The sequence below is a fragment of the Perognathus longimembris genome, chromosome 18, assembly GCF_023159225.1.
Source record: "Perognathus longimembris pacificus isolate PPM17 chromosome 18, ASM2315922v1, whole genome shotgun sequence".
NCBI classification, from domain to species: Eukaryota; Metazoa; Chordata; class Mammalia; order Rodentia; family Heteromyidae; genus Perognathus; species Perognathus longimembris.
The window spans coordinates 24428973-24456575 of NC_063178.1; the positions used below are offsets into that span (position 1 = coordinate 24428973).

A 27603-nucleotide genomic window follows, 5' to 3' on the forward strand; every position below is an offset into this window, starting at 1 on the left:
AGAGGGTAGATTTGATTAAATACAATCCCACAAAAATGTACTGAGGATCATTCTGTACTACAAGAGCATGGGATAACTTTGCATTTGGGGGGTTGTTCTTATAAATCCAATGATATTCAGTGAAACTTTATTATAAAAGGCTCCATTCAACATTCATTTCAAATGTCTTGGATCCTATCCTAGAAAGCAGTGTTGCCTTCAAGTAAAATTTTCCCACATTTAATGTTCCAAATACTTGATTGCTAGAATACTCTATAAAGAAATTGTACTGAAAATCAAACTCTTAGGACAAAGGTCATGACATTTTGCTGCTGGGCTCCAGAATAAAATAGTCTTTTATTCTCCATTCTCTATTTATAGTGGGTTAGAATACTTTGCTTTGAAATCATTTGGGTTATAGTTCTAAAATAAAAAAGGACACAGAGAAACTGAAAGACAACAATCATGCTAAATATTTTTTTAATTGTTAGACGTTGCATTTGAAAGAACACAACTTCTTCACTGGTATTAGCGAAGTGTCCCAGGATAACTAACACTCAAGTGAAAGGAGATAACTGACACTGATTCTGTTGGCTTTCAACAGAAATGGAGCTGGTCTTGAAAGGATTGAAGACTTTCTTCCTTTTATTCTGTTTTGGGTTTTTGTTTTGTTTTGTTTTGTTTTTTTGGCCAGTCCTGGGGCTTGGACTCAGGGCCTGAGCACCGTCCCTGGCTTCTTTTTGCTCAAGGCTAGCACTCTGCCACTTGAGCCACAGCGCCACTTCTGGCCGTTTTCTGTATATGTGGTGCTGGGGAATCGAACCCAGGGCCTCATGTATACGAGGCAAGCACTCTTGCCACTAGGCCATATCCCCAGCCCGCTTCCTTTTATTCTGGATAAATTTTAATTCATGAAGATCACTAGGTCTTACTCTCCATATCCTAAGTGATTTTTTCATTTTTATACTAATCTACATACATTATCTATTTTTTTGTAATGCGTTAGTATAACTTTTATATTCAGGAAAGCAAACCATAGGCCTCTTTCTATCCTAAGTGGATAGGATTTTCTGGCTCACTTTCAAGCATATAAAGATGAACTAGCAGCAAAGCCAGGAGAACAGCCAAGACTTAACATCTCCATCTTGGCTCATGTGGCCCTGGGCCCTTTAGAGCCAAGGCCGTGACACTCAGATGGCAGAGAACAGCATCCAGGCTTCAAGCCAGCAATCAGCACACCTGAGGACAACCTCGTACATGCGGGCTTTGTGACTGGAGTTACTCCCATGGAATGAGGTCTTGTAAAAATCACCTTCTTATTTCCTTGATAAATACAGAATGTTCCATTTAATTGGCCCCTTAGGAGAAATGCCAAGGATACACATCCAACAATTAAGGACAGCATTTTTATGTGCCTTCTGTGTGGTCTTTGTATCAAGGGAAAATATTCTCTTTACTCCGCATGGCTTATGGTAGGATGCATTCATTCATACAAGTCATTTGTTTGAGGTGTTAACATACTCTGTAACTGAGAGAGAGAGAGAGCATGAGAGCCTTCAAATGACAGCATACTTTAATAAATTTTAATATTTCTTTGTATCCACAATGTCATATCCTCATAATATGGCTATACTTGGCCTTCCTTGACATGTGAGGATATTTGGCAGTAATAGTGTAATAGAAACTGTGATGCCACACAGAAAAAAGCATGTGAACAGATGCGAACTCTGAGCATCATTGAAAAAGTCATATGGTAGGGCTCTCTGTGTAGCCCAGAGAAGATGGAAGTCAGAGCTGAGAAAGCGACATACAACAGCTGTAGGTTCAGGAGGTATTCTGAATCTAAGATGGAAGGAGCACTTGATGCCTGAGCCATGACAGGAAGCAGATATGACAGGAAGAGTTGAGGCTGGTGTGTTTGGAAAGATTGTCTATAACCTTCTGGGTTCCGAAGATGGGAAGCTACAGAGGATTTGAGTGTTAATACATTTATTTGTGTCACACAAAGTCATCTGAGAGTACTTGGATCTTTGGAGACAGGAAAGTCTAGGGCCAAAGGTGGGTACTGGTGGTCTGTGGCTGTAATCCTAACTACTTGGGAGGCTGAGGCCTGGAGGATCAAGATTCAAGGTGATCCCTGGCAAGAAAGTCCATTAGACTCCACTTTTAATTAACCAGTAAATAAGTCAGACTGGAGGGAGGTATGGCTCAAGTGGTAGAGCACTAGCCTTGAGCAAAAAAGTTAAGCAAGAGCAGAAAGCCCTAACTTCAAGCTTCAGTACCAGTGTGCATGCAAGCAAACACACACACACACACACACATACACACAATCACATGTGTATGAGAGAGAACTTACTTAGAACATGGAAATGATCCAATCTGGTTTTTTTCCACAACAATCTCTTTAGCTTCTTTTTCCTCTCAGGGAGGAGAACTTGTGTGACTAACCAACTCCATCTTTCATGACCTTCAAAATCAACAGCTATTCATAGACAGAATAAATCAGTGGCCATCCTAGTCAACAATTATGTCAGAGTACCAAAGCAGTGAGTGAGGAAGAAGTCTTCCTCCTCTTACTAGAGTACATTGTGTTTGCTCTTGCTCATGGGCCTGATTGTTATTAATTTGCCATTCTATCATGAAAGAACAGAGCTCAGTGAGCCTTTGGCCTATATGTGAAGGCAAATATGAAGTCATCCTCCACTAGTGCCTGTAGGAAAGGTATCCTTTCCTGACATCGATAGTTGGCATTGGACTGGGATCTATGAGATAGATTCAAGATATTGTTTTGATGTGTTGTACCAAATCACAGAGGCCTGGGAAGTGTTTGGCTGGACCTCCTGCTTGTCAAAGGTGAGAAGTGGACAGTTGCTGCTCCAGTCCTGCTCCAAGGCTCAGCAACATACACCTTTCCAGGATGCTCGGCTACACTGAAGGCACCAGTGGGAACAGATCAAAATAAATGAGGGGCCAGAACAGCGACCAGTTGGCATCAGTCCACAGCTCTAGGAGTTGGCCAATCAAACTGGGCAGGGATTAATGTCTAACTCCAATGTGAATTGTTGCTTTCCAAAAGAGCAATTTAAAGATTAAGGAGGAGAAAATCCTGGGCAATCTCATCTCTCTGCCATGCAGCTAAACTGGCAGCTTTGATGAGTAATCCATCCATTGCTCTAAGCCATCAGCTTTCTTCTCTCACCAAGGGGGGAAGAGGGTGGCAGCAGAGTTTGGGTTGCCAGTAGCAACACCAGCTGTGCAAAGAGAGGACTGGAACTGGGACACATCCCTCCTCGCCACCTCCTAAAACCCACCCACTCCGTAGATAAATGTGCAGGAGGCACAGGAATATTCCTGATGGATTTCCCAGGCTTTGGCCCTTGTGCATGGATATCTCTGTCAAGTCACCCTGCCTTGGACCATCTGTTGGGGAGGTGGGTGTTTGTGTGTATTCAGGAAGAGAAATGCGCTGGAAATGCAGAGGAGTCCCACACGGCAATTAGATAGTCTACATGTGGCCAGAACTGTGGACCAGTGGTGTCTTTTACAACTTGAGAAAGGCTGCAAATGAAGCTATTCTGTTTACAGGGGGGAAAAGGAATTAGTACAGTGAAGTCTTGACAGTGATTTCTTTCTCAAAGCCACTTTCTCGCTGTAACTTCTGTGTTCTGTTGCATGATAATGTGTCTCCACCCTCGTGTCTACTGAGTTCCTTTACTCTTACTCGTGTGTTGTGGAGTAGGGTGGGGGGGTTACTCGGGCTTAGACTCAGGGCCTCATGCCCTTTCTTAGATGTGTTCAACTCTAGCCACAACTCTACTTCCTGCTTGGTTAGAAAAGCTCTCAAGACTCCATCTCCAAAATAACCAGCAAAAAGTAGGTCTAGAGATATGGTTCCAGGGATACAGTACCAGCCTTGCAAGCAAGCTGAGAAAATGTGAGGCCCTGAGTTCAAATCTAAGTACTGCCAAAAAAAAACCCACACCATTTTAAGGCCAGGCGTGGTGGCATGTCACTCTTACCCAACTACACAGAAGGTCAAGGAAGGAGGATCATGGTCTCAGGTTGGACCAGACAAAGTTAGCAAGACTCTGTCTGAAAAGTAAATGAAAGTAAAAGGACTAGAGGTGTGACATTCATGTGGTAGAGTGAGCCTGGGGTCCTGAGTTCAATCCCCAGTACCAGAAGAAAATAGAGCACCTTACACTATCATTTTTTCTTATATTTTAATTGTTAAGTAGTTGAACAAAGGACTTGCCCTTCAACAAAGCAGTTTGCAAATACAATTTGTCTTGATCAATGCCACCCCTCTCAACAACAGTATCACTTTAGCAGCCTATCAATCCCACCACATCCATATAATACAACATTTTCAAGAATTTTATCACTGGACATTTACATTGCTCTAAAGTCTTGCATTGTAGCTAGTGCTGTGATAAATGTTCTTGCTCATTAAATGTCAGCACATGTATGATTATATCACTAGGCTTGCTTCTAAATCGAGTGCACTTACTTACTTTCCAATACATGTTCACCAGATTTTCCTGCAAAGCAGTTATATTTCATGTATATTTCCAAAAGCAGTTGTGGAAGTGTCTTTTTCTTTTTTTTTTAGTTGTTAGCATCTGCAGATCTCAGTACTCTGTTTCTTGACTACGTTTCTAAATTTTATCAGCAAGAAGTACCTACTCATCATTTTGTTTTTAGTTTGCACTTCTGGATTTCCCTCAAGTTTTCAAGTGTCATGCTAGTAGGAGTCTTATCATTCTCCTGGATACATCCATTACTGACTCACTCTTCAAACAGCTAGCAGCATTTCCTGCCATCAAAGGCTTTTTATCAAAACCCTTGGCCTCATTTTGATCCAAAACACCAAAAGCCTTATTCATCCTGAGGGATGGGGAAAAGAGGTGATCACATGAAGTTCCTGAGAGTTCACCTCAGGAGTAATTTTGCTTTATTTTATTTGGGTTGGTTAAGTTTAGACTTAGTAACTGGAGGGGGGTGGGAAAGACCTACTATTGAGTCTGAGTAAACTTTTTTCAGACTCATAGTTTCTTTCTCTCTCTCTCTCTCTCTCTCTCTCTCTCTCTCTCTCTCTCTCTCTCTCTCTCTCTCTCTCTCTCTCTCATTGTGGGGATGGCATGACTTTGGATTGCACATAGCATTCTTCAGGACTCTTCCCTTGCCCAAGGAGGAGACCATGTGAGCAGCCAGCCCCCCTCAGGCAGTGTGAATGACTGACCTTCTTAACTCTGTGGTGGTTTCCAGTAGGCCCCAGTTCTCATCTTTTCTCTCCTTGTTTTGGCAACAGACAAAAATGAGCCTGCAAGTGCAGAAAGCTGGACTTAGTGAATTCTGGGATTCTCCTGGCTCTGAGCAAAGCAGCTGCAGAGCATCTGGTATGGAGTTCCAGGGCCCTGCTTTCCTGGAGCACAAGCCCCTTCTCTATGGGACATGTGGGCCATAGCGTCAGAGGGTTAGCGGACATGGGAGACTCACCTGTCAGCGCAGGAAAGACTGAAGGGCAGCGATTTTTTTTAATTTTTAGGTTCAATGTATGTTGTATAACTTATAGTGGTCTGAAAATAATGCAGAAGACATTTTAACATAGTAGGGGTTGTAAGAATATTATTATTGTGTGGGGTTAAAACTGCATTACGTCATGTCATTTTCCTTTTTAATAATCCTTTCTCTATGTGTATTTGTGTGTATATGTATGTGCAGAGGAAATTTCTTAACTTTCTAATTCACACATACTAGTTTCCTCTGTCTTTGTCAGAGAATTTTGGTGGCACATGGAGACTAAGGTAAGCCTAGTCTAATAGTGGAAACAAGTGAAAGAAATCTTGCATGGAGAGAGTTGTACTGACTATTACATGTAATATATATATATATGTATATATATATATCACATGCAATATATTTACATGCAATTATATACAGTTCTAAAATATTTTATAGTATATGTAAATATTCTATTGTATAGTATATGTATATATTATATACTTATATACCTTATGTGTAATACTATATACATATATACTTTCTTTTGTGTATTTTTCTGTACTTTTTATATAAGTACTATATATGGTACGTTTTCATAATATATACATGTATGTATATAGATCTTGATATCAATATCAATATATACAGCTCAACTCTATCTGACCCAGATTTTAGGTTTTCTTGCGTTTCTCTTCACAGTGATACTATTTTCCTAAACTGCCTGTGTAGCACCTTCCACATACTCTGACTAAAACATAGAAACTACGATATTTATTTGACTAGGAAAGTTGAGGAAGAAAGAAAAAAAACCTGACATCGACCCATAAACAAAATGACTTACAGGATACCAGTTCCTAATGTCAGTGTGACACAGGACACAATCTCCCCAGGCCTCGTTTTTCACACCTTCAGTGATATAATACCCAATACGCCTGTATGATATAGATAAGCTCCTCATCACTCATGATCCACGGGGCATTCCCCCTTCTCCTTCTGAGTTTTAACCTGACTCCCTCTACACCATCTTCTCTCAGGGTCTATGGTGCTAAGCACTTCCATTTCCCAGTTACCCCTCTGAGCCAAGGTGTATTTGAGGGTCAAAGGGTTAATTTGCTTAAGGCATGCAGTCTTCTACTAACATAGCCTAGATTTGAACCCAAATTGTCAAGCTACAAAGCCACAAGCTTAACCACCATGCTGTGCTGTCTGTCAACAGGCTAGTGATTTGCAAACCTTTTCCAGCACTAAAGTTTTCAAGTGAACTCTTCCATAAAACCTCAAAAGGGAATTATCACTGGGCATGGCGGGGTGGAACCTGGGTGTCAGCCACATGTCTCATCTACGAGCGGGGGGGGGGGGGGGGCCGCTGAACTATACGAAGCAGAAAAGAAATGGTTACACTTCCCTCACTACGCAAAGCCCATCTTGCTTCTTGTCCACTGTCCCAGAGATGGTCACATGGTGAATACGCATCAGGAGGGCAGAGGTTTCAGAGCCTGATCCATAGACTAAGCAGCACTTCCAACAGCCCAGGGACCAGCCGGGCTCCCTGTGTGAATCCTTCCCGTGAGAGTTACAGTAATGCCATCCGAGGACGAGCAGCTCTGCCCTTCCTCTCTCTTCCCCTCATGTATTTCCAATAGACATGATAAGACCCGGTTTTCAGCATTGACCTTCCAGTATTACCAACTTGATTAGGATTGATTATTGTCTTCATGAATTAAATGTAGTGATCAGATGTCTTTGCTATGGGGCAGGCTGGGGTCCACATCCTGGCTCTACTAATTACTCAGTGAATTTAGACCAACTTTCTATCAGGTAGGTATAACTCAGCATGGTATCTGTCTCTAGTTCAGCTTTATTATTGTTGTTGTTAGTAGTAGTATTGTTACCAATTAATAAAATACCTTTCTACTTACAAGAACATGAAAGACCAGGTGTAGTGATTCATACTTATAATCCCAGCCACTCTGGAGGTAGAGATGGGAGAATCTCAGTTTGAAACCAGCAAAGAGGAAAAAAAAAAGTTAGTGAATCCTCATCTATCTTGGATACCCTGGAGGCTTGCAGAGGAGGATCACACTTCAGGCCAGCAAGGCAACGGAGAGTGAGGTTCTACTAGAAAAATAACTAAAGCTGAGAGGGCTGAGACCATGTCTCAGATGGTAGAGCTGTGCCTCAAAAGCATCAGTTCCTGAGTTCAAACACCTACGCTGACGAGGGAGAGAGAGATAAAGAGAGAGACAGGGAGTCCAAAACCCTTATTGAGATATATGGTTATTATTAAGAGATGAGCCTGTGAAAATTTCCTGTTAAAAAAATCTGGATACTTTCCTTCTGAATCATGTTTGAATTCCAAGTGAGTTTCTTTCTCAAGCATATAACAATTTGGAGCATAGTTATTCATCTAGACTCTGGCCATATACAATCTGTCTTTGCAAAACACATCTGACTGAAAGAAAAATGGAAGGAGTACTATATCAATGGTAGAACCTTAGTTGTGGCAAAATGGGTCCTAGCCATGTAAGAGGTTTAACAAACAAGAAAAGAAGATGAGGGGCCTATAGAAATGCTTTACACTAACATGGATAAATCTAAAACCACCTTGAAAAGGTTAATTATTTAAAAATTCAGTTATTCAAGGAAGAATCTTTTCATGTATCATTATTTCTGATGCTCTTCGTCCATTTGTGAATATCTATATATTGCCATCTGATACCATTTTCCTTCTTGCAGTGAAGGTTTATTGGTTGTGCATCATATCAGTGTTTTTTTTTCCTAAAATTCTCTTCACTTCAACTTTAGTTTTGAACAATACTTTTTGCAGATTATATACTTCTGGGTTTATAGTGTTTTCTTTTTCCTTTTCCTTTTAGCTACATTGGCACACAATCCTCTCATTTGCCTTGCTTTTATCCAGAAGGCTCCTGCATGATCTTTATGTTAATATCATTTTCTTTATATTACTTGAACTTGGATCCCATTAAACTCCTTAGAGTTCTAGGTTTATACTTGTCATCAAACTTGGAATTTCTTCAGCCATTAGTTTCTTCTCCCTCTTTTCAGAAAATGTAATTACACGCCTCTTAAGCTATATTTTCAAGTTTGTTCATGGCTGATTATCTTTCTTTTTTTGTTGTGCAATTTTATATGCTTTCAATCTTTCTTTTCCTTCCTTTTCCTTCTTTCTTTTCTCCTTCTTCCCTCCTTCCTTCTCTCACTCCTTTCTTTTATTTCTAGACAGATATAACTATGTAGCCCAGGTTGATCTCAACCATGATTCTCCTGATTCTACCACCCAATGTTGGGATTACAAACGTGTACTATGATGCCCAGTTTTGTAATTTTTTTATATCTGTCATCCAGTTCACAAATTATTTCATTTGCAATGTTTAGTATGCAATCAGCCCTATCTATTACTGTGTAACTAATTGCCATATGCATTATCCTAAAACTGCAAGCCTTCATTATCTCATAGTTTCCGTGGTCAGGAATCTGGTATCCTTGGGCTCAGGTCTCTGCTTGGCATTTCTCAAGGCTGAAATCAAGATTTTCAGTCAACTGTATCCACATATGCTCAGTTAGGGAAAAAACCCACTTCCAAGTTCCTTAGAGTTGTTGGCAGAATTCATTTTCATTTTCTTGAGGTTGTATAACTGAGGTCTCTGCTTGCTTTGTTTTTTAACTTTAAAAAATATCTTTAAGCAGTTGCACAGAGGGGTTTTAATTCAGCATGTCAGTTTATGAGCATCTTGATCAATGTCACATCTTTCATAATTCTTCCTTTTTTTTTTTTTTGGTCAGTCGTGGAGCTTGAACTCTGGGCCTAGGTCTTGTCCCCGACCTCTTCAGCTCAAGGCTGGCGCTGTACCACTTGAGCCACAGTGCCACTTACAGTTTTCCACTTACATTCCTGCCTGGGCTGGCTTTGAACTGCAATCCTCAGATCTCAGCTTCCCGAGTAGCTAGGATTACAGGCGTGAGCCACCGGTCCCCAGCTAATTCTTCCTTTTCTTTTTTTTTTTTCCAAAATTTTATTATCAAACTGATGTACAAAGAGGTTACAGTTTCATACGTTAGGCATTGGATACATTTCTTGTACTGTTTGTTACCTTGTCCCTCATACCCCCCTCCCTCCTCCTCTTTCCATTTCCCCCCCTGAGGTGTTCAGTTCACTTAGACCAAACAGTTTTGCAAGTATTGCTTTTGTAGTTGTTTGTCTTTTTTTACCCTGTGTCTCTCAATTTTGGTATTCCCCCACTCCCATCCTCTTGGATTTTCCAATTCATTTTCACATATGTACTTCGCGTATATCAGCAAATCTGGGCTGCCCACTGTTCCCGATGCTGGCTCTCTCCAAAATATTGTGCAACATGGCTGCTTGAACACACAGCATATAATTCCAATAACCATTGTAATGTCTTTGTGTTCTAACATCTGTCACTTCTGAACAGGTTATTCTCATTTTCTTACCTCTTTGTGCTAATCTTGCACTGGATGTCAAACATTGTGAATTATACTTGTAAAGTCCTGTTTAGTTGTGGCTTTATAAGAAAACATGTAACCAATTTACTATTCTAGAGAATTTTCAGAACATAGTAGTGCTCAGTTTATTCATAGTTGTTGTATAATAGATCTCTACAAGTTTTTTATTTTACAAAATTAGAGCTCTATATCCATTGAACAGCTCCATATTTACCCTCTAGATGTATGTATGTACACATGGATGGATAGAAAGAGAAATAGAAAAATAGAGACAGAATGCTACATGTTCGTATAAATACGTTTGACCCTTGTTTGGGAAGCAATTTGGTCCTTAATGACCTTGCTGTTGTAATTTGTTATATAGATCCCAAGCAAATGCTCACTCTAGAGTTAATTATTTTTCCTAATGGAGGCAAGCTCGTCCAGAGCACTCAGTGGTCTGACAGCTATAAGTTTTTCCATTCTGGCTGATGGGAAGAGACACTGGTCTATGTCGTGTTTGTACCAAGCCCTGGTCCCATCAGTCCTTTCAGATGGTTTTTTCCTTGGCCTCTGCCCATCTTCTGAGTAGTCTTCTGAATTCTCATTCTGCTCAGCTTTCTTTTCTCCAGCACTCTATACCAAGTGTAGCCACCATCGTCTTCCCAGCTTTATTTCCATTCACAGCGTCTATTTGGATCAGCCTGGGTTCTCCTCCTCTAAGCTATGGCTTGAAAAGATAATAATGTCAGATAATCTCAGGGCCATGTCTCTGTCTCTGTTCATTGTTACCTGACATCTAATGTCTTGAAACTGGTGTCTCATACATTTTGCCTTTCTCTTTTCATAGAGAAAGGGTAAAATAGATCTTTGTTTCTTCATTTTGGCAAGTAGCAGAAGTCATAGGAACTTACCCAAAGGGTTAAAAAATGTTAAAACTACAATAGAACCAGATACTGGTGGCTCAAGCTGTAATGCTATCTACTCAGGAAGCTGAAATCAGGAGGGTTGTAGTTTGAGGCCATCCCAGGCAAAAAGTTTACAAGACCCCATCTCAGCCAATAAAAAGCTGGGCCCAATAAGAAAGCTGTCTATGCAGCTCTAGAGGAAGGCTAACTAGGAAGCTCATAGTTCAGGCCAGCCTGGGCAAAACCAAGGTATTATCTGAAAAAGAACTAAAGTAGAAAGGACTAAGGGTATGGCTCAAGTGGTAGATGGCTTGCCTACCCAGAATGAAGCCCTGAGTTCAGACCTTAGTCTCACGAATCAATCAATCAACAAACAACCTTATGCTCATCAGCCAACACCAGCAAGTATTTTACAGGGGAGGAGAGAGAGAAGAGTAGGTGACTAGGTGTTTATTCAGCAAGACCTGGATGCAAAAGGAACAGAACCCAAATGATCTGTTTCATAGCTTCAGGCCCACGTCCGGCCATATTGCTGAGTGCACTGATGAAAGCCCATTGTGGTCCTGTCCTTAGATTATCTCACAAAAATAAGAGCAAAGGCCACACTTCCTGGGGGCTTTGCACTCATTGTCCTCAGTCTAGAAGAAGGGACTCTACAGGGACCTCTTCCAGACTTCGGCCACCACGTGGGGACAGCAATCTCATTTCCTTCGGTGTCCCAGGGCTTCCTTTTCACTGTGATTACAAAAACATTTATTAGGGAATAATTTCTTCCTTAGGCACATTAATGGAGTCCAGATTTTGGCTCGGATCATATGGATGGACAGATGCACAGTGTTTGGTGCTACTTTTAGATGTTTACACCGAATTTTCCCAAGACCACCCAACTCATTTCACATGTATTCTTCAGCTTTCTAAGCCCAGGCCTCCAGAGGAAAAGAAAAAATTTAATAACTCAGCGCCCCACCCAGTTTTAAAGACATGACTTAATACTGAAGGAATTCTCAGGCTTGCACTGCCAATCAACGTGTCTACATCCTATAAACCATCTTTTCTTATTCTGACAAATGTAAGGAAGCACTAGAATATTCTACTCTCTCATCTTTTTACATATCCTTCATGTCTCATTAGATACCTGGAGAAGTTTCAGCCATAGCCATAAATCTGAAAAATAATAACAGATGATGAGACCCTTGGCATAGGGCTTTTTTCCATCTTCTGCTTTATGTGTATGACATATAAATTGCCTTTCCCTCCAGCTCGGGATTATGCCTAAAGACATTCTTGATGATTTTTTGCACATGATAAATTTGTTACTTTGTTCCCCATAACATGTGCATCCATTAGTAATTTGTCTGCTACTCACCTTCACTTTGAGGAACAGATTAGATACTGTCTCTGTCTGTCCATGCTGCTATAACAAAATACCACAAACTAAGTCCTTTATCAACAACAGAAAGTGCTTCTCACAGTTCTGGAAGCTTCCCTGGAGGATGGAACCCACACAGTCCATTCTGGTTCAAAGATAACACCTCCTCCCTGTATCCTCACGTGGTGGGAGAGGCAAGAAAGCTCTCGTGGTCATTTTGCTCACAGTGCTGGCAAACAAAGCCAGGCATTGCACATTCTGGGCAGGTGCTGTACCACTGAAACGTATCAGCCCTGTGACAGAGCCATGATGACTTAATCATCCTCCAAAGTACCATCCGTGGGTGATTAGGTTTTAACATTAACTTGGTATGTGGCACAAACACCAAGACAATAGCAGGCAAGTCATCATCAATAAGAAACCAAAAGAGTTTGTCAAAGAATCAGTGTGGGGTCGTTTGTTCAGTCAGTCATTATCACTGAGAAGGTGGCAACTCAGGAAGTTTTACTTGTGCTGCCCTCTGAACATGATCCTCCTAGCTCAGCCTCTCAGATAACTAGCATTACAGGTGTGGCCCACGGGGACCTGGTTGGTTTGTTAGGGAGTGATGTGGTTGTTGTTGTTATTGAGACAGGATCTGTTTGGTCCAGGTGGGCCTTAAACTTGTAATCTCCAGCTTTTGCTTCCCCAGTGCCAGGATTACAGACATGCACCAGAACACCTGGGTTGATAATTCATTAGTCCACAGCCTGCATTTTTTTTAATTTTTTTGGTTTCTTTTTCCATTCATTTCCTAAGGGATCTCTTGGTAGTTTCCACATTTTAGCCACTGTGAATAAAGCAGCTACCCATATCCTTATGCAGGTTTTATGTAGACCTAAGTTTGGGTACTCATTTAAGTAAACACAAAGGACAGCAATTGCTGGATCATGTGTCATTGGCTGGGCTTAGGCATCATAGTGTCTGGCACGTGGTAGTTCAGCTAGTGAGTCTGACCATCAGGCTTGCCCCTGACGTTCATAGGTTCTAAGGCAAGACTAGATGCACATACACATACCCTAGGTGGAAATATTTGAGGTTCTGAAATGTTACTGTTTTGCACATGGCCAGCCTCATGGTTCTATCCTGCTTGCCTGGAGACTGGGGAAAGGATCTGAACTCATCCCTACAGGCTGCCAGCCAGAAGCAAGGCATGCATCTGCCTGGCAGAGTCGGGCACAAGCCAGAGCCCGGGAATCCCGGGTGGCAACCATGCCTGCCTGAACCTCAGATTGCATCACCCTAGTTGAACATCTCAGGGCTTTAAAGCAGCTGGGTTCTTGTCCCTCTTTCCCCACTCAGGTGCTTCCAAGACTTCTGACCCAATAGGCAGTTTGGTGGGGAGGCCAGATGTTGAGACCCCTGTGCTGTGGTCAATTGGAAAATAGCCCTTCTTTGATTCCCCCAACTAGGTGGTTCTCTTTTCCAGCCTACTCCCACCATGAGTAGCCCTGCAAGGACGGGGAGAGGCCTGCTTCGTCCACATGTCCCCCCTGCACAGTTTCCATTAGCTCAGTCTGTTATAGGACTTTCAACATAACAGCAACAATAACTTCTCTAGAAAACAAACTAAGCAAACGAATGAAATAAAACATATTTCTTAAAAATAGTCATCACTGGGCTAGGAATGTGGCTTAGTGGTAGAGGGCTTGCCTAGCAAGCGTGAAGCCCTGGGTTTGATTCCTCAGCACCACATACACAGAAAAAGCTGGAAGTGGCATTGTGGCTCAAGAGGTAGAATGCTAGCCCTGAGCAAAAAGAAGCCAGGGACAACCACAGGAAGTCCATACAAGAGGATCATCAACAATAGAAGCTACGGTTTCATACGGCATGTTGAAAGTAATTACAACAGTGATATAACAGTTGCTTCCATAATATGGAGTTCATTTCACTTAGCATCATCTTATGTGTTCATAAGGGCATAGCTATTAGGCTCTTATCACTGTATCTTATCTGAGTACATTGGAAACTGTGTATACTGGATTTAGAACTAGGAAAGTGAAAGGGAATACCAAAGTCGAAAGACACAGGATACAAAGACAAACGACTACAAAAGCAATGCTTGCAAAACTGTTTTGTGTAAACCAACTGAACAACTTATGGGGGGAGAGGGAAAAGGGGAGGGGGAAGGGGAAATGAGGGAGGAGGTAACAAACAGTACAAGAAATGTATCCAATGCCTAACGTATGACTGTAACCTCTCTGTACATCACTTTGACAATAAATATTTTTTTAAAAAATCCAGGGATAGTGCTCAGGCCCTGAGTCCAAGCCCCAGGACTGGCAAAACAAACAAACAAAAATAGCCACCACTGGCATACAGTCTTCCCATTTTATTTCTTTTCTCTTTTTTGGGGGGTCTGAGACTGGGACTTGAACTTGGTACCTGAAGCTCTCGCTTATTGGCTAGCATTCTATCAACTGAGCCACACCTCCAACCCCCGTCTTCCCATTTTAGAACATAGACTTTACTATAAAGTCTTGGGATCGTTTAGATTTGCCAGGAGGCTTGGCATGTTTGTCCCACTCCGTGATTTCAAAACATAATTTCAATTAAAACAAGAAGTCCATACCACGGATGAAAACAGAAGGATATCCGGCTCCAAGGTTTCAAACAAAGTTCATGTAAAGCAATGTAGCCAACTCTGTTTTTAAACTGAGCTTCCTCTCCCCCAATCCCTGGGGTATGTGATAACTAAATGGAAGTAGAGGCTCCTTCTGTTCTCCTTTTTCCTTTTCCGTGGTGGCCCTACATTCTTCCTATTAGCTAATAGCTTCTTCACATCATTGTGGTCCCTTCTTCTGACCCAACATTTCTTTATTTCTCCTAAAGAAAAGAGCCTTTCTCTGTGGGATGGGGATTAGTCTTAGCTAACCCAGTTCCCCTCTTGGAGTCTGGGTGGGGTAGAATACCAATCACAATAGAGCAATAAATCATTGTCACTTAACAGAAAGCTATTTCTCATTCAAAGAAAATCACATCATGTTTGCAAACTAAGGCATACCAAAAATCAAGTATGGGTTTACAATCGACTCAATTGACCACCCTAACGTTTTCCCCTCCTGTTTAAAATTACTAGCTAGACTTCAAAATCTATCCTTTATGTATAATCCAGTAAACTGTTGATATCAAAATAATAGTAGTTTATGTTTTCAGTGCCCAGAATTTACATGGCTTTTTGCATGCAAGTCTTTTTTTCTTTAAATATTGAAGAGACTGGGGATTGAAATAAGGAGATGATAGATACAGCCATAAGAATAGGGAAATGGAATAGGGTAGGAACCAAACAGATGTAGCAAGTTCTGTATTTTTCATCTTGCCTTCTCCCAGGGTGATCAGATCAGCTCCCTTTCTGTCACTCAGTTTAGCTTTACAGATATTTTCTCATATGTGTTTGTCATTTTGATTCTCTTTCCCCCTCTGCCCTGCTTTGAGCAATTAGCTTTTTTTTAGGAACCTGAGAAATAAGTTAAAGTAAGAGAAACCAAGGGCTTGCAAGCGCTTCGTGTTTAACACAGACTGGGGGGAAATCTTTTTGTTAAACTACCCTGAGCATGAGTACCCAGATGATTCAGGATGGCACAACAGATACTGAGTACTGCCAAGTGCCAGCCCCCCCCCGGGGGAGGGGGCACAGTTAGGATGGAAATGGGCTGCAGTGTTGGAAGCTTCATTCCCTTGGATATGGCAACATTCACGGTTACTGTCAGTCATGGTTTGTTCGCATTCAGATATGCATGGGAGTGGCTAGGACGCTGAAACAGATAAAGTCTAGAGGATTCCACAAAAGTTTCCTAGACCAGAGGACGCCGGAACTGAGGCTTGTAGAAAAAGTAAGAATTGCCCATGTAGGGAAAGATGAGAAGATGTGGCCTAGGCAACCATGGGCAACACGTGGCGTGTAAGCCCTGGTGGTCCTGGGCCTGGAGCAGCCTGTTACTCACCAGCAGTGCTGAGATGGCTCACTAATGGTGAGCTCGTGAGATTGCTCAGCGTTTGGGACGATTGACTTTTCCTGTACGGTTGACTGATATCTTACATGAGGTTTTTCAGTTGCTAAGGAGTTATAAATCTCTTCAGCTAAATTGGTAGATTTATAGAAATGTATTGGGGGTGTCTAATGAGCCTCAAAAGATACCGATAACAGAACGAGACATGAGCATGACCTACCTCAGATTTTCTGCTGCCATCTTTATTTAAGTTTTGTGTGTTTGTTTGTTTTTAATGTAATGCTGGGGATCGGCCCGGGGCTCGTGCATGAGCACACACGAATACTCTACTACTGAGCCACACTTAGCCACTGCCACCCTTCACTCGACTGCCCATCTATTGATCTGTAGAATAAGCAACATGGATCTCATGCAAGTTGCTGCTGAATACAAAAACGTGTGAGGGAGAATTATCTCCAGGTGACTTTTGTCTACTGACGAGTACCATGGACTAGAATGATGAAAATCCCCATCCAATGATCCTCTTAAAATGGAAACTGGAAGAGTCACCCAGAAACCTCAGAGTAACACACAGATGAGCTTGTGTTAAACCAGACAGTCGCCACCAGACACAGCAGCGGCACTGGGATTGCATCAGGGCTTCTTAACCACAGGCTTCACAAACCCCCAACCACAGATCATGCGCTGACACGAATCCACGGTATGCTGAGTGAATGAACAAAGAGTTAAGTCACAAAGCCAAGGTTAGGAAACAGCGGATATGCCTGTTTCTGAAGGCCACGGGCATATGACAAAAAGTCAGCTCTGACTTTAGGCACTACTAATTGGTACTTGCAGGACACTTTTGTAAGTGCTTCATGTATATTAATTCATTTCATCCTTCCATATTCATGTGATACAGGAATGCCCTCTGCTTATATGTAGGTACACTGAAGCATTGAGGGATTAAGTCACTTCCTTGGTAATACACCTAATAAAATGGGGGGACTGGGTGCATCTCAGGCAGCCAGGTCTCAGGGCACATGAATGCTAGCTACCTGGCTCATTTCATCTGTGTGTTCATCTTCCTCCTAACTCACCCCACAGAGATGGTAAGAATGAGTTTCTAAACAAAAATCATTTCAGAAGGAAAACGGTGCTTAAAGGCACAAAAAACCACCAAGAAAGTAAGACAACTTCGAGGAAAAAAAAAAACCACATGAAAAATGATAGTTTTCAGCCAAGCACTCGTGGCTCACACCTGTAATCCTAGCTACTTCGGAGGCTGAGATAGGAGGATCGTGGTTCAAAGCAGATCTGGGCAGGAAAGTCCATATGACTCCACTTAACCAGCAGAAACCCAGAAGTAGAGGTATAGCTCAAGTGGTAGAGTGTTGAACTTGATGGGGGAAAAAGCCAAGTGTGAGTATGAGACCCTGAATTAGGCACAAAGAAAATAAATGATAGCTTCCACACGTTTCTTTAGTAACAGAATCTCTCCCCAACCCCTTCAGTATCTTCTTTTGAAGCCAGAGACAGGTAGAGCTGCTCTGGTTGAAGCCAGGGGCAGGTACAAACGCCCCAGATGCTCTATGTATTGCCCTCCATACCATATTTCACCCCAGTAAACTTAAAGGACCAAAGGACCCAGTTAAGTCCCATATCCTAGCCAGCACCAGTGACTCACATCATTAGTCTTAGTTACTTGGGAAGCTGAGATCTTCTAGAGGATAACGGTTTGAAGCCAGCTAGGCAGAAAAGTCAAGACTCTGCCTCTAACTAATCAGCCAAATGCTAGACTAGCCTAGCTCAAGTGGTAGAGTGCCAGCCATGAACAAGAAAGCTGAGAAAGAGCATAAGGCCCTGCGTTCAAGCTGTAATATTAGCACACATACATGCACACACACAGAATCATTTCCTGTATCATCCCATGTTGAGAAATGAGATACAGGGACCAATTCGCCCATTCTTACTATCTGGCTAAATCAAATGATCTGAGTTGTTTTTTTTTAATCAATTAGTGTTCTTTGCAACATTTTAATGAGACGCTCTCCAGCCTACCCATTAGAACTTCTTGTAATGAATGTTTTGCCTCTCTGTCCCTCTGACAACAGTGTCAGGAACCTCACTGAGTAGTGGAACAGAGCGGAGAGGAAGGATTAGGAGGAAGATGGACAAAGCGAAGGGAGGCCTCAGTGCCCGCAAGAAGGCAGAGAAGAACCAGACTTAGGATACTTTTGAACATACAGCTTTGGAACCGAGTCTCTCAGACTTTGGAAATAAATGGTTTAGAGAGTGGCTCTTCTGTTTATTTTCTTTCTTTTTCCTCTTCTGGTTCCTGAGAGGAACAGGATATTCATGAGAGTCCTTCTTCCTCAGTTTGTTTTTCTCTGATGTTATCTAAGCAGTCCAGTTCTCCATGGCAGGAACTGCCTCACCTGCTGGGCTGAGCTATAGCAATACCTAAAAATCAGGCCACCTAAACTAGAAACTTCTAAGATACTTCTTCTAAGGTCATGCACACTAAATGTCAGAGATTTTGTTATTGTTTAAAGCTGCACATCCACGATCACTAACATTTCTACCAAAATGTACATTTCTCTTGGCTATTATAGTGTTTTTACTTTATCAGGGCCTCTTAAATCTCCCCCCCTTCCTTCTTCCTTTTCTTTTTTCTCTTATTTTCTCTTGTCTTTCCTCTCTCTCTTTCTCTTTCTCCTCCTCTTCCTCTCACTCTCTTCCCCCCTCCTTCCCACTTCCTTCTTCCCTTTTTCCCTCCCCCCACCTTACCCAGGCTGGTCATAAACTCCCCATCCTTGGGCTTCAGCCTCCTAAGTGCAGGGATTACAGGATGTGTGGCCATGCCCAATTGTTTGGTTTTGCCAGTCCTGGGCTTGAACTCTGGACCTGGGTACTGTCCTTGAGCTTCTTTTTGCTCAAGTCTAGCACTCTACCACTTGATCTGCAGCATGTTCTGAGTAGTTTATTGGAGATAAGAGTCTCCTGGACTTTTGTACCTGGACTGGCTTTGAACTGCGGTCCTCAGATCTCAGCCTCCTGAGTAGCTAGGATTACAGGCGTGAGCCACCAGCACCTGGCAATGCTCAGCTTTTGAATGCTTATTTAGTTTCCTCACCAGTTAAAAACAGATTAAATATCCCTATTCAGAGTTCTATTGAACCTTGGTGAAACAGATAAACCCATTCATCCATTTCTATGTTCTTTGGAGCATAGAGCAAACCAAGACAAAGAATCACTCAACTTATTATAACACAACATTGCTTTAAAAATCCACCACGGTGGGAAAAGAATCCAGTCTTCCTTATGAATAGTGGATGAATAGTTCCACATACGGTATTATTAAATCAAAGCCATTAGAAATAGATCATGGTTAAGGACTGTGGCCTGTCTATTTACAATTGGCTCCACTTTCTTCTCAAACCCTGCTAAAATGAGAATAAAGAAATATATACCCACGGGGACAAAAAAAAAGAGATGGATAAGATAAACCCTTTGTGGGCAGAGATGCCAGCACAGTTTTAAGGGAAAACTAATGACGGAAGAGTAGAGCAGAGAAAGTTAGGGTCTCGATGCCTGTGGAGGAAAATGTCAATGACACTGCAAGGGATTTGTCCATGAAAGACCTGGAAAGGCAGGGACTCCGTGCGCTGCAGTCTTGGATTGTGGAGTGAGGGCCAAATAGAGTGAAAGCAGCAAGGTTGGTTGAAATCCTAAGGATGGAAAAGTCGCATCTCTAAATTCCCTTTTCCATCCAGGTAGAAGACAAAATTGCTAATTGTTATAGCCTCCTTAATAAAAACCTGGAAAATAACCCTTTTTTTTTTCATGGATTTCTTAACCTCTTTACACCAGTATACTGAGAAGGAGCCACTTCCTGGGGGTGGAGGTAAGGAAGAGAAATAAATTAATCCTATGAATTAAGTGGATTAATTAGCTTCCCATCACCATAATGAATACTTCAGATGATACACTTGCAAAGGAGAAAGGCTAATTTTAGCTCACGGTTGGGGGATTTCTGTGATTGGTGGCCACTTTGCTGTGACCTATGACAAGGTCATGGCGGGAGTGCATGGCAGAGCAAAACCACTTACTGAGGGGCCAGGAAGCAAAAGAAAAGAAGAGGAAAGGGCTGGGAATGTGGCTTCGTGGTAGAGTGCTTGCCTAGCACAAATGAAGCCCTGGGTTCGATTCCTCCGTACTACATAAACACAAAAGGCCAGAAATGGTGCTGTCGCTCAAGTGGTAGAGTGCTAGCCTTGAGCAAAAGCAGCTCTGGGACAGTGCTCAGGACCTGCGGGTAAATCCCAGGACTGGCAAAAAAAAGAGGAAAAGATGGGCTCTGGCTTCCCTCTTTACAGACACGCCTCCAATGACCTAAAGACCTCCCACTGAGGCTTACCTCCTAAGGGTTCCACCACCTCCCAGCGGAGGCAAGCTGGAGACCAAGTCTCTAACGTGTGGGCCTTGGGAGTACTCGAAATCCAAACCACACCCTTGAATATCTGAGTTACAGAGCGCTGACCACGTGCCATCCTGCACTCTAAATGCTCCCCGTGTACTGAGTCATTTCATCTTCCATACCACCCATCAGACCAGAAGAAAATGGTACAGCAGTAACCAACCCAGATTTTGTTATTGCTTAATTTTTTGAGACCAAGTCTTGCTATGTAGCCCAGACAGACCTCATATTCAAAATTCTCTTACCTCCCACTTTCCCAGTGCTGGGATTATAAGCTTTTCACTTATAATTAATCAGCAGATAAACTCATTAACTGAACATGTTACATTAGTTAGTAGTGATTAAACATGTTAGGTTGGAAGGCAATAAAACCTACCCTTACATTTGAAAGTGAAGGTTATGATAAAAACGACATTTTTAATCCACCAGGGAAAAACAGTAAACAACTAGATAAATGGTGTTGGGATAATTGACCATTTACAGACTTGGAAGATATAAGTTCCAGATGGGATAAGGACAAATCTAATATTAAAAACATGTTTTAAAACTTGGACTAAGCATGACCTTCATAAATAAGACTTGGCTACAATATCTTGGAGCACATCACTTAGCTTTCTGATATTTTGTGGGGATTTTTGCTTTTAATGAACAAAAGACCAGTGGAATGGAGATAAACATTCAATAGAATGTGGGGTTGATAATAGTAGAATTATGAAATGTACTCTGATCTGGCAGAGTACAAACCTCCTTGTCTGCAATCAGCTTTGCAGTTTAGTAGTTGTGTCCGATTCTTCATAGCCCAGTCCCCTGAGGAATTGGAAATGTTTATTTTCCCACTGGTAGTAACCACAGACTTGAGTCTACTATGAATATGAAGATACTCGCTCTTGCTAAGTCCTCTGTCTCAGCATCTCTAGGGGTGATAAGAAAATACTCTCCTTTAGCATTTTTGCTTAGTTCTTAAGTACTGCTGTGGGTGCTAATGAACATGATGGCATTCACCTGCACAGAACAGTTAACGATCAGTGAACGCTGGACAACCTGTGATGTCTCTCCTTTTGAGATCCACAGATTATTACTTCTTCTTGGGCTGGGAATGTGGCCTAGTGGTAGAGTGCCTGCCTAGCATACATGAAGCCCTGGGTTCGATTCCTCAGCATCACATACACAGAAAAAGCCAGACATGGCACTATGGCTCAAGTGGTAGAGTGCAAACCTTGAGCAAAAAGAAGCCAAGGACTGTGCCCAGGCCGTGAGTTCAAGCCCCAGGACTAGCAAAAAAAAAAAAAAAAAAAAGATTATTGCTTTTTCTAATAAGGGGCCACTTATATTGTAAAACCATCAAACCTCTTTTTTTGTATCTTTCTCTCTGTGTATGTATGTGGGGGTGGATATACCTATATATATATAATACCTATATGTGCCTCTATATATACCTATATGCACATATATATGTATGTAGGGCTGTGTATATACTTGCATACATGGAGCTGTATGTATATAAGAATATATATGCATGCATATATATATAAAACATATGTATGTATTTTCTCCTACCTACTCAGGAAGCTGAGACCTGGAGGATCTCAGTTCAAAGCAAGCTCAGCAGATAAGTCAGTGAGAGTCTTATCTCCAATTAAGCAGCAAGGAGCTAGAATTGGAGGTGTGACTCAGAGGTAGAGCACCAGCCTTCAGCAACAAAACTAGACAAAAGTGAGAGAGCCTGAATTCCAGTCCTAGTACTAGCACACACACAAGAGAGGAAGGGAAACAGAATGATGAATCCAGTTGAAACAGGGGTAATGACATAAGGGAAAGCAATAGAGTGGGGAAAGCTGGTCATGATATTATGTACATGTGTAGAAATGTCACAGTGACCCTCTCTACAACTAATGTATTATTATCTTTTATTTTTATTTTGTTTATAGTATTATCTTTTATTAGTAAATAAAGAAAAGAAGACATGCCTTAGCCACAGGAATAAAAAGTAGCTGTGCTAGTTTTTCCCCCTTTTGATCAGGCAAGTAGTAAGATTGTCCTATACATGGCTATCTTTACTATTCTCAGAGGACCAATTTCCTGACAAGGGAATTAAATATCTGGATAGAAATTCTCAGTTGTGAATGACAGAATCGTATTCAAAGCAACCCAGGAAAATTTCTGAGGGACTTGGCTTGCATGTAGCGGGAGGGGGGGGGAGGGGGGGTGGGAGAGGGCTGGGGGGGGTGAGTTTAGCCCCAGGCAAAGCTGCTTGGCCTGCATTGGTGAGATCTGGCCTTGCCAAACCCCGTGAAGCAGACGCCCCCACATTGCCTTCTAAAAGAGGGAAGACCTCCTTGCAGAACAAGAGAGGACAGTGCTGAGCTGGCAGAAGGACCAGATGTCCACCTCAGTAACTCAAGGCCCTTCCGGTTTCGTTCAGTACGTGGTACTCAGGGTCCCTACCCAGGCTCGTTCCTGAGATTATCTTTTGAATCGAGGCATTGCGACATCACCGAATGTTTGTGTCTGTGGACGTGAAGCAGACAGCCTGGGTCTACCCGATTCAGTTCCTTTACCATGTGTCTGTCACGAGGCAGAAGACTAGTTGCCAGGTCTATTTCCTGTTTTGTCTCCATGGGCTTCCACTGTGAGCCTCACTACCCAACCATTCATTTTGTTTGTTGATGCTTCATTGGAACAGGATCGTGCACCATTCTAACAAACCCTGTGAACATGAATGTTTGATCATGAATTCTAAGAGGATGTGAGTTAACAGGTCTTAGATTAGCTTGAGGGAGCAGGATTGGGGAGGAGGGGGCAGACAGAAGTCTCATCTTCCTAGAACCACAGAAATGTCCCGAGGCTTGATCTAAATACAGTTCTTCATCTTCATCCTGTTGGAATTGCCCTTGACCTCAGAGGAGGGAGTACCAGAGGCCTCAGACTCTAGGTCTCTACTTTCAGGCCTCTATCTAGGTTTGTGGGCCACACCTAAGGCTCCTCAACTTCACCACCTGGGTGAGGTCCAGGAGTGACTGTCTCCTGCAATTCTTTCTGTCTGGGGATAGGCCCAGACATGTCCCATGGGGTGCTTCAAAATTAGGTGTGTCTGCCCTCGATTCAGCCTCACACCCCGCCCCCCCTCCACACTCAGTCTCTTCCCCAGCCAGTCATTTCCAGGGCTTTGTCTCAGGCCCTGTGCTAGAGAGCGACTCAGTAACCATAGGCAACCATGAGCCTGGCCTAGCTATTTGTGCTGTATTTATAAAGTGCATTCTAGTCACTACCCCAGTAGCCAGGGGAAAATGTGCTTTAAAGGTTTTCTTGAGCAATAAAATACTGTCTTCCTTTCTTTCTTTCTTTTTTGTTTTTTTCATTTCTCATTTTCTGCAGAACGATCAATCCATGGGCGAGATGCAGATAATTGGAGGCGAGGATCTTTCAACCCTGGCTGGAAAGGTTTGTTAATATGTCACTCTGCTCTGTAAGCATTGATGTCTGGGGACTTCAGTGGCCTTCATGTCAGGTCAGCACTGAAAATGTATTTCGGATGCTCTCTGGGTTTGTTAATTCATGCAAATGGATGTGTGAATCCTTTTCATGATTTCTCCTCTCAAAAAAAAAAAAAAAAACCACTTCCTTTTATGAAGCCTCTAGGACCAGATACAGACCCAAATCCTCCTTCAGCAGGCTTCCACAAGCTATCTTATTTCAGACAATGCCTTTGGCCTTCCTTGCTCTGCCCTTTCCTTCTGATTTTCTCAAGCCCCTTTGAAAACAGCCTGCTTTCTTCTTTTCTGCTTTTTCTCCCTTATCTGCAGCTTGGTGCCATAATAAGGTATTTGAACAGGTTTGCTAAAGGTACAAAATTGAGAGAAAGAAGGAAAAAGAACTTGTGGGGAACATATTTTTTTAATTTTTACTTTTCTTAGCTCTGTCTCCTCCAGTGTCCTATTAAAAACAGCATAACCGATGATTCGATTATGGGGGAAGCACACCTCCAATTTTAATTTGGAGTTCCAAACCTGCCTATGCCTAATTACAAAGCAAAAAGACTATTTGGATTCTGACAGAAATCCTAAATTGGCAAAGACTGTGTAGACAGCAGATGATCTTTGTGGAATGTGATTGAAATGCAAATTTGCTATGAATGAAAGCAACTAGCCAGGCAGAATCTGTTTCCGTTCACCTGTACTGACCTAGCTGGTATTCAGTATTCAGCTCTCTAAGTAAAAGAGATCACTCAATCACACAAGCTTAATCTTCTACACTTGCGGTTGTTATTGTTATGAAATCCCTGGATAAGGAAAGAAGAACAGCAGCCACATTTAATAATACTATATATTGATACTAGAAATACTACAGCGACACAGGGGCCGGTGGCCTAACAGCTGACTTCCCCTTTCTCCGAGGGTAGCACAGTCCGTTCCAAGTGGTAAATCACCATCCAGGTGTAAATATTGCTCCATAACAATTGGAATTAACTTGTTAGGTAATGCATCTCCAGGCTGTTGTTCAATGATTCTATGTCAGTTCATAAAAGATCCTAGAAAGCCAAAATACTCAGAGCAAGTAGGACTCCAGAAAAAGCTATAACTTTTAACAATGCTGGATTGCTCTTTAAATGATGATAGGTCACGTTAGCACTTTGTTGTATGATATTACCTTACAGGCTTATTACACGAGGAAAATACGGCTGCCTTGTGCTTTGGTTATAAGGTCTGCCAAAGTGACAAGACTTAGGAACCCCAAGTGAATGTCAAGAAAAAAATGCACGTAGAATTTGGGGTCTGTGTATAAATAAAGTCCTTGGTAATAAAATCATCTTCCATTTGGTTTGGAAGTGATCTCCCTTGGAGGAAAGCTATGATCCTTTGCTTTCAAGGCCAGAGGAGCTGAAGGGAAGGGGAGCTTCTTATTGAGGGATAGAGTGAACTGGAGTGACTATTCTTGCGCTGTCCTCCTATAGTAACTGCCAGCGCTCCTCTGAGGAAGTAAAAGTCATAGAAATGGAGAGAAGGATGGGTTAATGCTGTCATCACATTCAATATGTTCGCACATGTGAAATTGGAATTGGTAACTTGGGGGGATGGATGGGGTTGGCAGAGATAGGAAGAGAATGTTTGGGGGTGAGGTTGATTAAGACTGCATTGAACTCACAAACTGACATGCGCAGTTGTGCAACTATTCAAGGATAATAATAATAAGAAGAAGAAGTTTAACAGAAAAAAAAAGTTGTAGAAATACAAGAAGGAATGGAAGCTCAGCCAGGAGGAGCACACAACAAGCAGAGTCTGCTCCAGCTTCTTACTGACATGACAAATGATTTCTTCCAGGCCGCCAGGTGCTACTTAGCTGTATCTTTACACTCTGTGTGTGTGCACAGATGCATTTCTATATACACTTAATCATGAGCCAAGTAGAACCCCTTGGGCTTAGAACATCCTGGGTAAATATTTCTGAGATAAATCAACACTAATTAGCCAAGTTCTCAACTACTGAAACCAACTTGAGCTTAAAGAGGGTGCAACTCAGGGGCCTAATTCCCATTAGAAGGAAAGGATAGACTTTGTCTGCCCCACACACGGCTTTCAAATAGATCTGAAAACTGTCCACTGTTCTCATCCCCCTGGATATCACTCAAGCCTTAACCCCTGCTATACAAAATGTGGTCTAAGTTACAGATCAGCAAGCCTGTTCCATAGAGGGTCATGTGATAAATACGGTGAGGTCAGTAGTCTCAGCTGCAACTCAACTCTGCCATATGGCAGGAAAGCCAGCACAGATAAGATGGAAACAAATGGATCTGGCTTGTTTCAATAAAACTTTATTCACAAAAACATCAGCAGGGCCAACTGGAAACCTTCCAGTGACCTCCTCATTAGGGTTACCAGACCCAACAAAAGCAAAACAAAACAAACAAAAACAAAACCACTTCTAAGCTGTGAAGCCATTTTCAGTATAAATATATGTCATGCATACTTACCAATCCAATATGATATTTAGGATATACTTATCCTTTTTATTTCTTACTTGCCTGAAATTCAAATTTAACTAGGTTTTCTATATCTTGACCAGGCAACCCTCCTCTCCATGCTCTAGGAATAGGATTTTAATTCCTCACCCAGCCTTTTTGATCTGGCCCCACTTATCCTCCCATGCTGTCCTATATTTCTGAACCCTCCTCATCGCACTCTACCCACACTTCCTAAGTCCTTCCTGCCAAGCTGTGGCTCCTCAGAGTCATTCTTCAGACCTCAACCTCACTGTGTCCTACAGAGGAGGCCTTTCCTCCCTGCTCCAAATGAGCCCTGTTCTTCCCACCTACCCAGTCCTCGCCCTGAGTTACTCCTATATATGTACCCTGTTTTCCCAGCAGTCCTCTCTGCAGTGTGTCTTTAGTTTGGGATGTTTGTAATTCACCTATCTTCCTCCCCAAAAGTCATTGTAAAATGGGCAGAACCCACACCTGACTTTTCACCATCTTGCCCATCTATCACAGGCTAGAATAAATGAATAGTGAAAGCATGGTCTTTTACATAGAAATCAGAAAGTCCTTTTGGATTGATGTTGGCAAAGAGAGAACATGGCAGAGAGACGCAGCAAATTTAAGCCAAACTGGCATGTTTGCTGGTAGCCGTGGTGGGATCCAGTGGGGGTATTTTTGTTGTTTGTTTGTCTTGCATCATACAGGATTAAACCTAGGGCCTGAGCTAGCCTCAAAGGAACTGTTCTGGCAGAGGTGACATCATGAGGCCCTGTTTCAGGACATTGATCTTGACAGGAAGGTAAAAGGAACTGCAAGAAGGGAGAATCAGGGCCCTGGAGTTTGGCCTAGTGGTAGAGTACTTGCCTAGCATACACAATGTCCTGGGTTCGATTCCTTGGTACCAAACACACAGAAAAGGCCGGAAGTGGCTCTGTGGCTCAAGTAGTTAGAATGCTAGC

General features: G+C 42.2%; 1 protein-coding gene across 2 annotated transcripts in view; it reads left to right on the plus strand.

The window, feature by feature from the left end:
- Prtfdc1 (phosphoribosyl transferase domain containing 1) overlaps nt 1–27603 on the plus strand; it is a 77540-nt gene that overhangs the window by 38847 nt on the left and 11090 nt on the right. For both annotated transcript variants that reach the window (XM_048367567.1, XM_048367566.1), the window contains exon 4: nt 24049–24114. In XM_048367567.1, coding sequence (XP_048223524.1) covers nt 24049–24114 — 66 coding nt within the window. The remainder of the gene's footprint in view (nt 1–24048; nt 24115–27603) is intronic.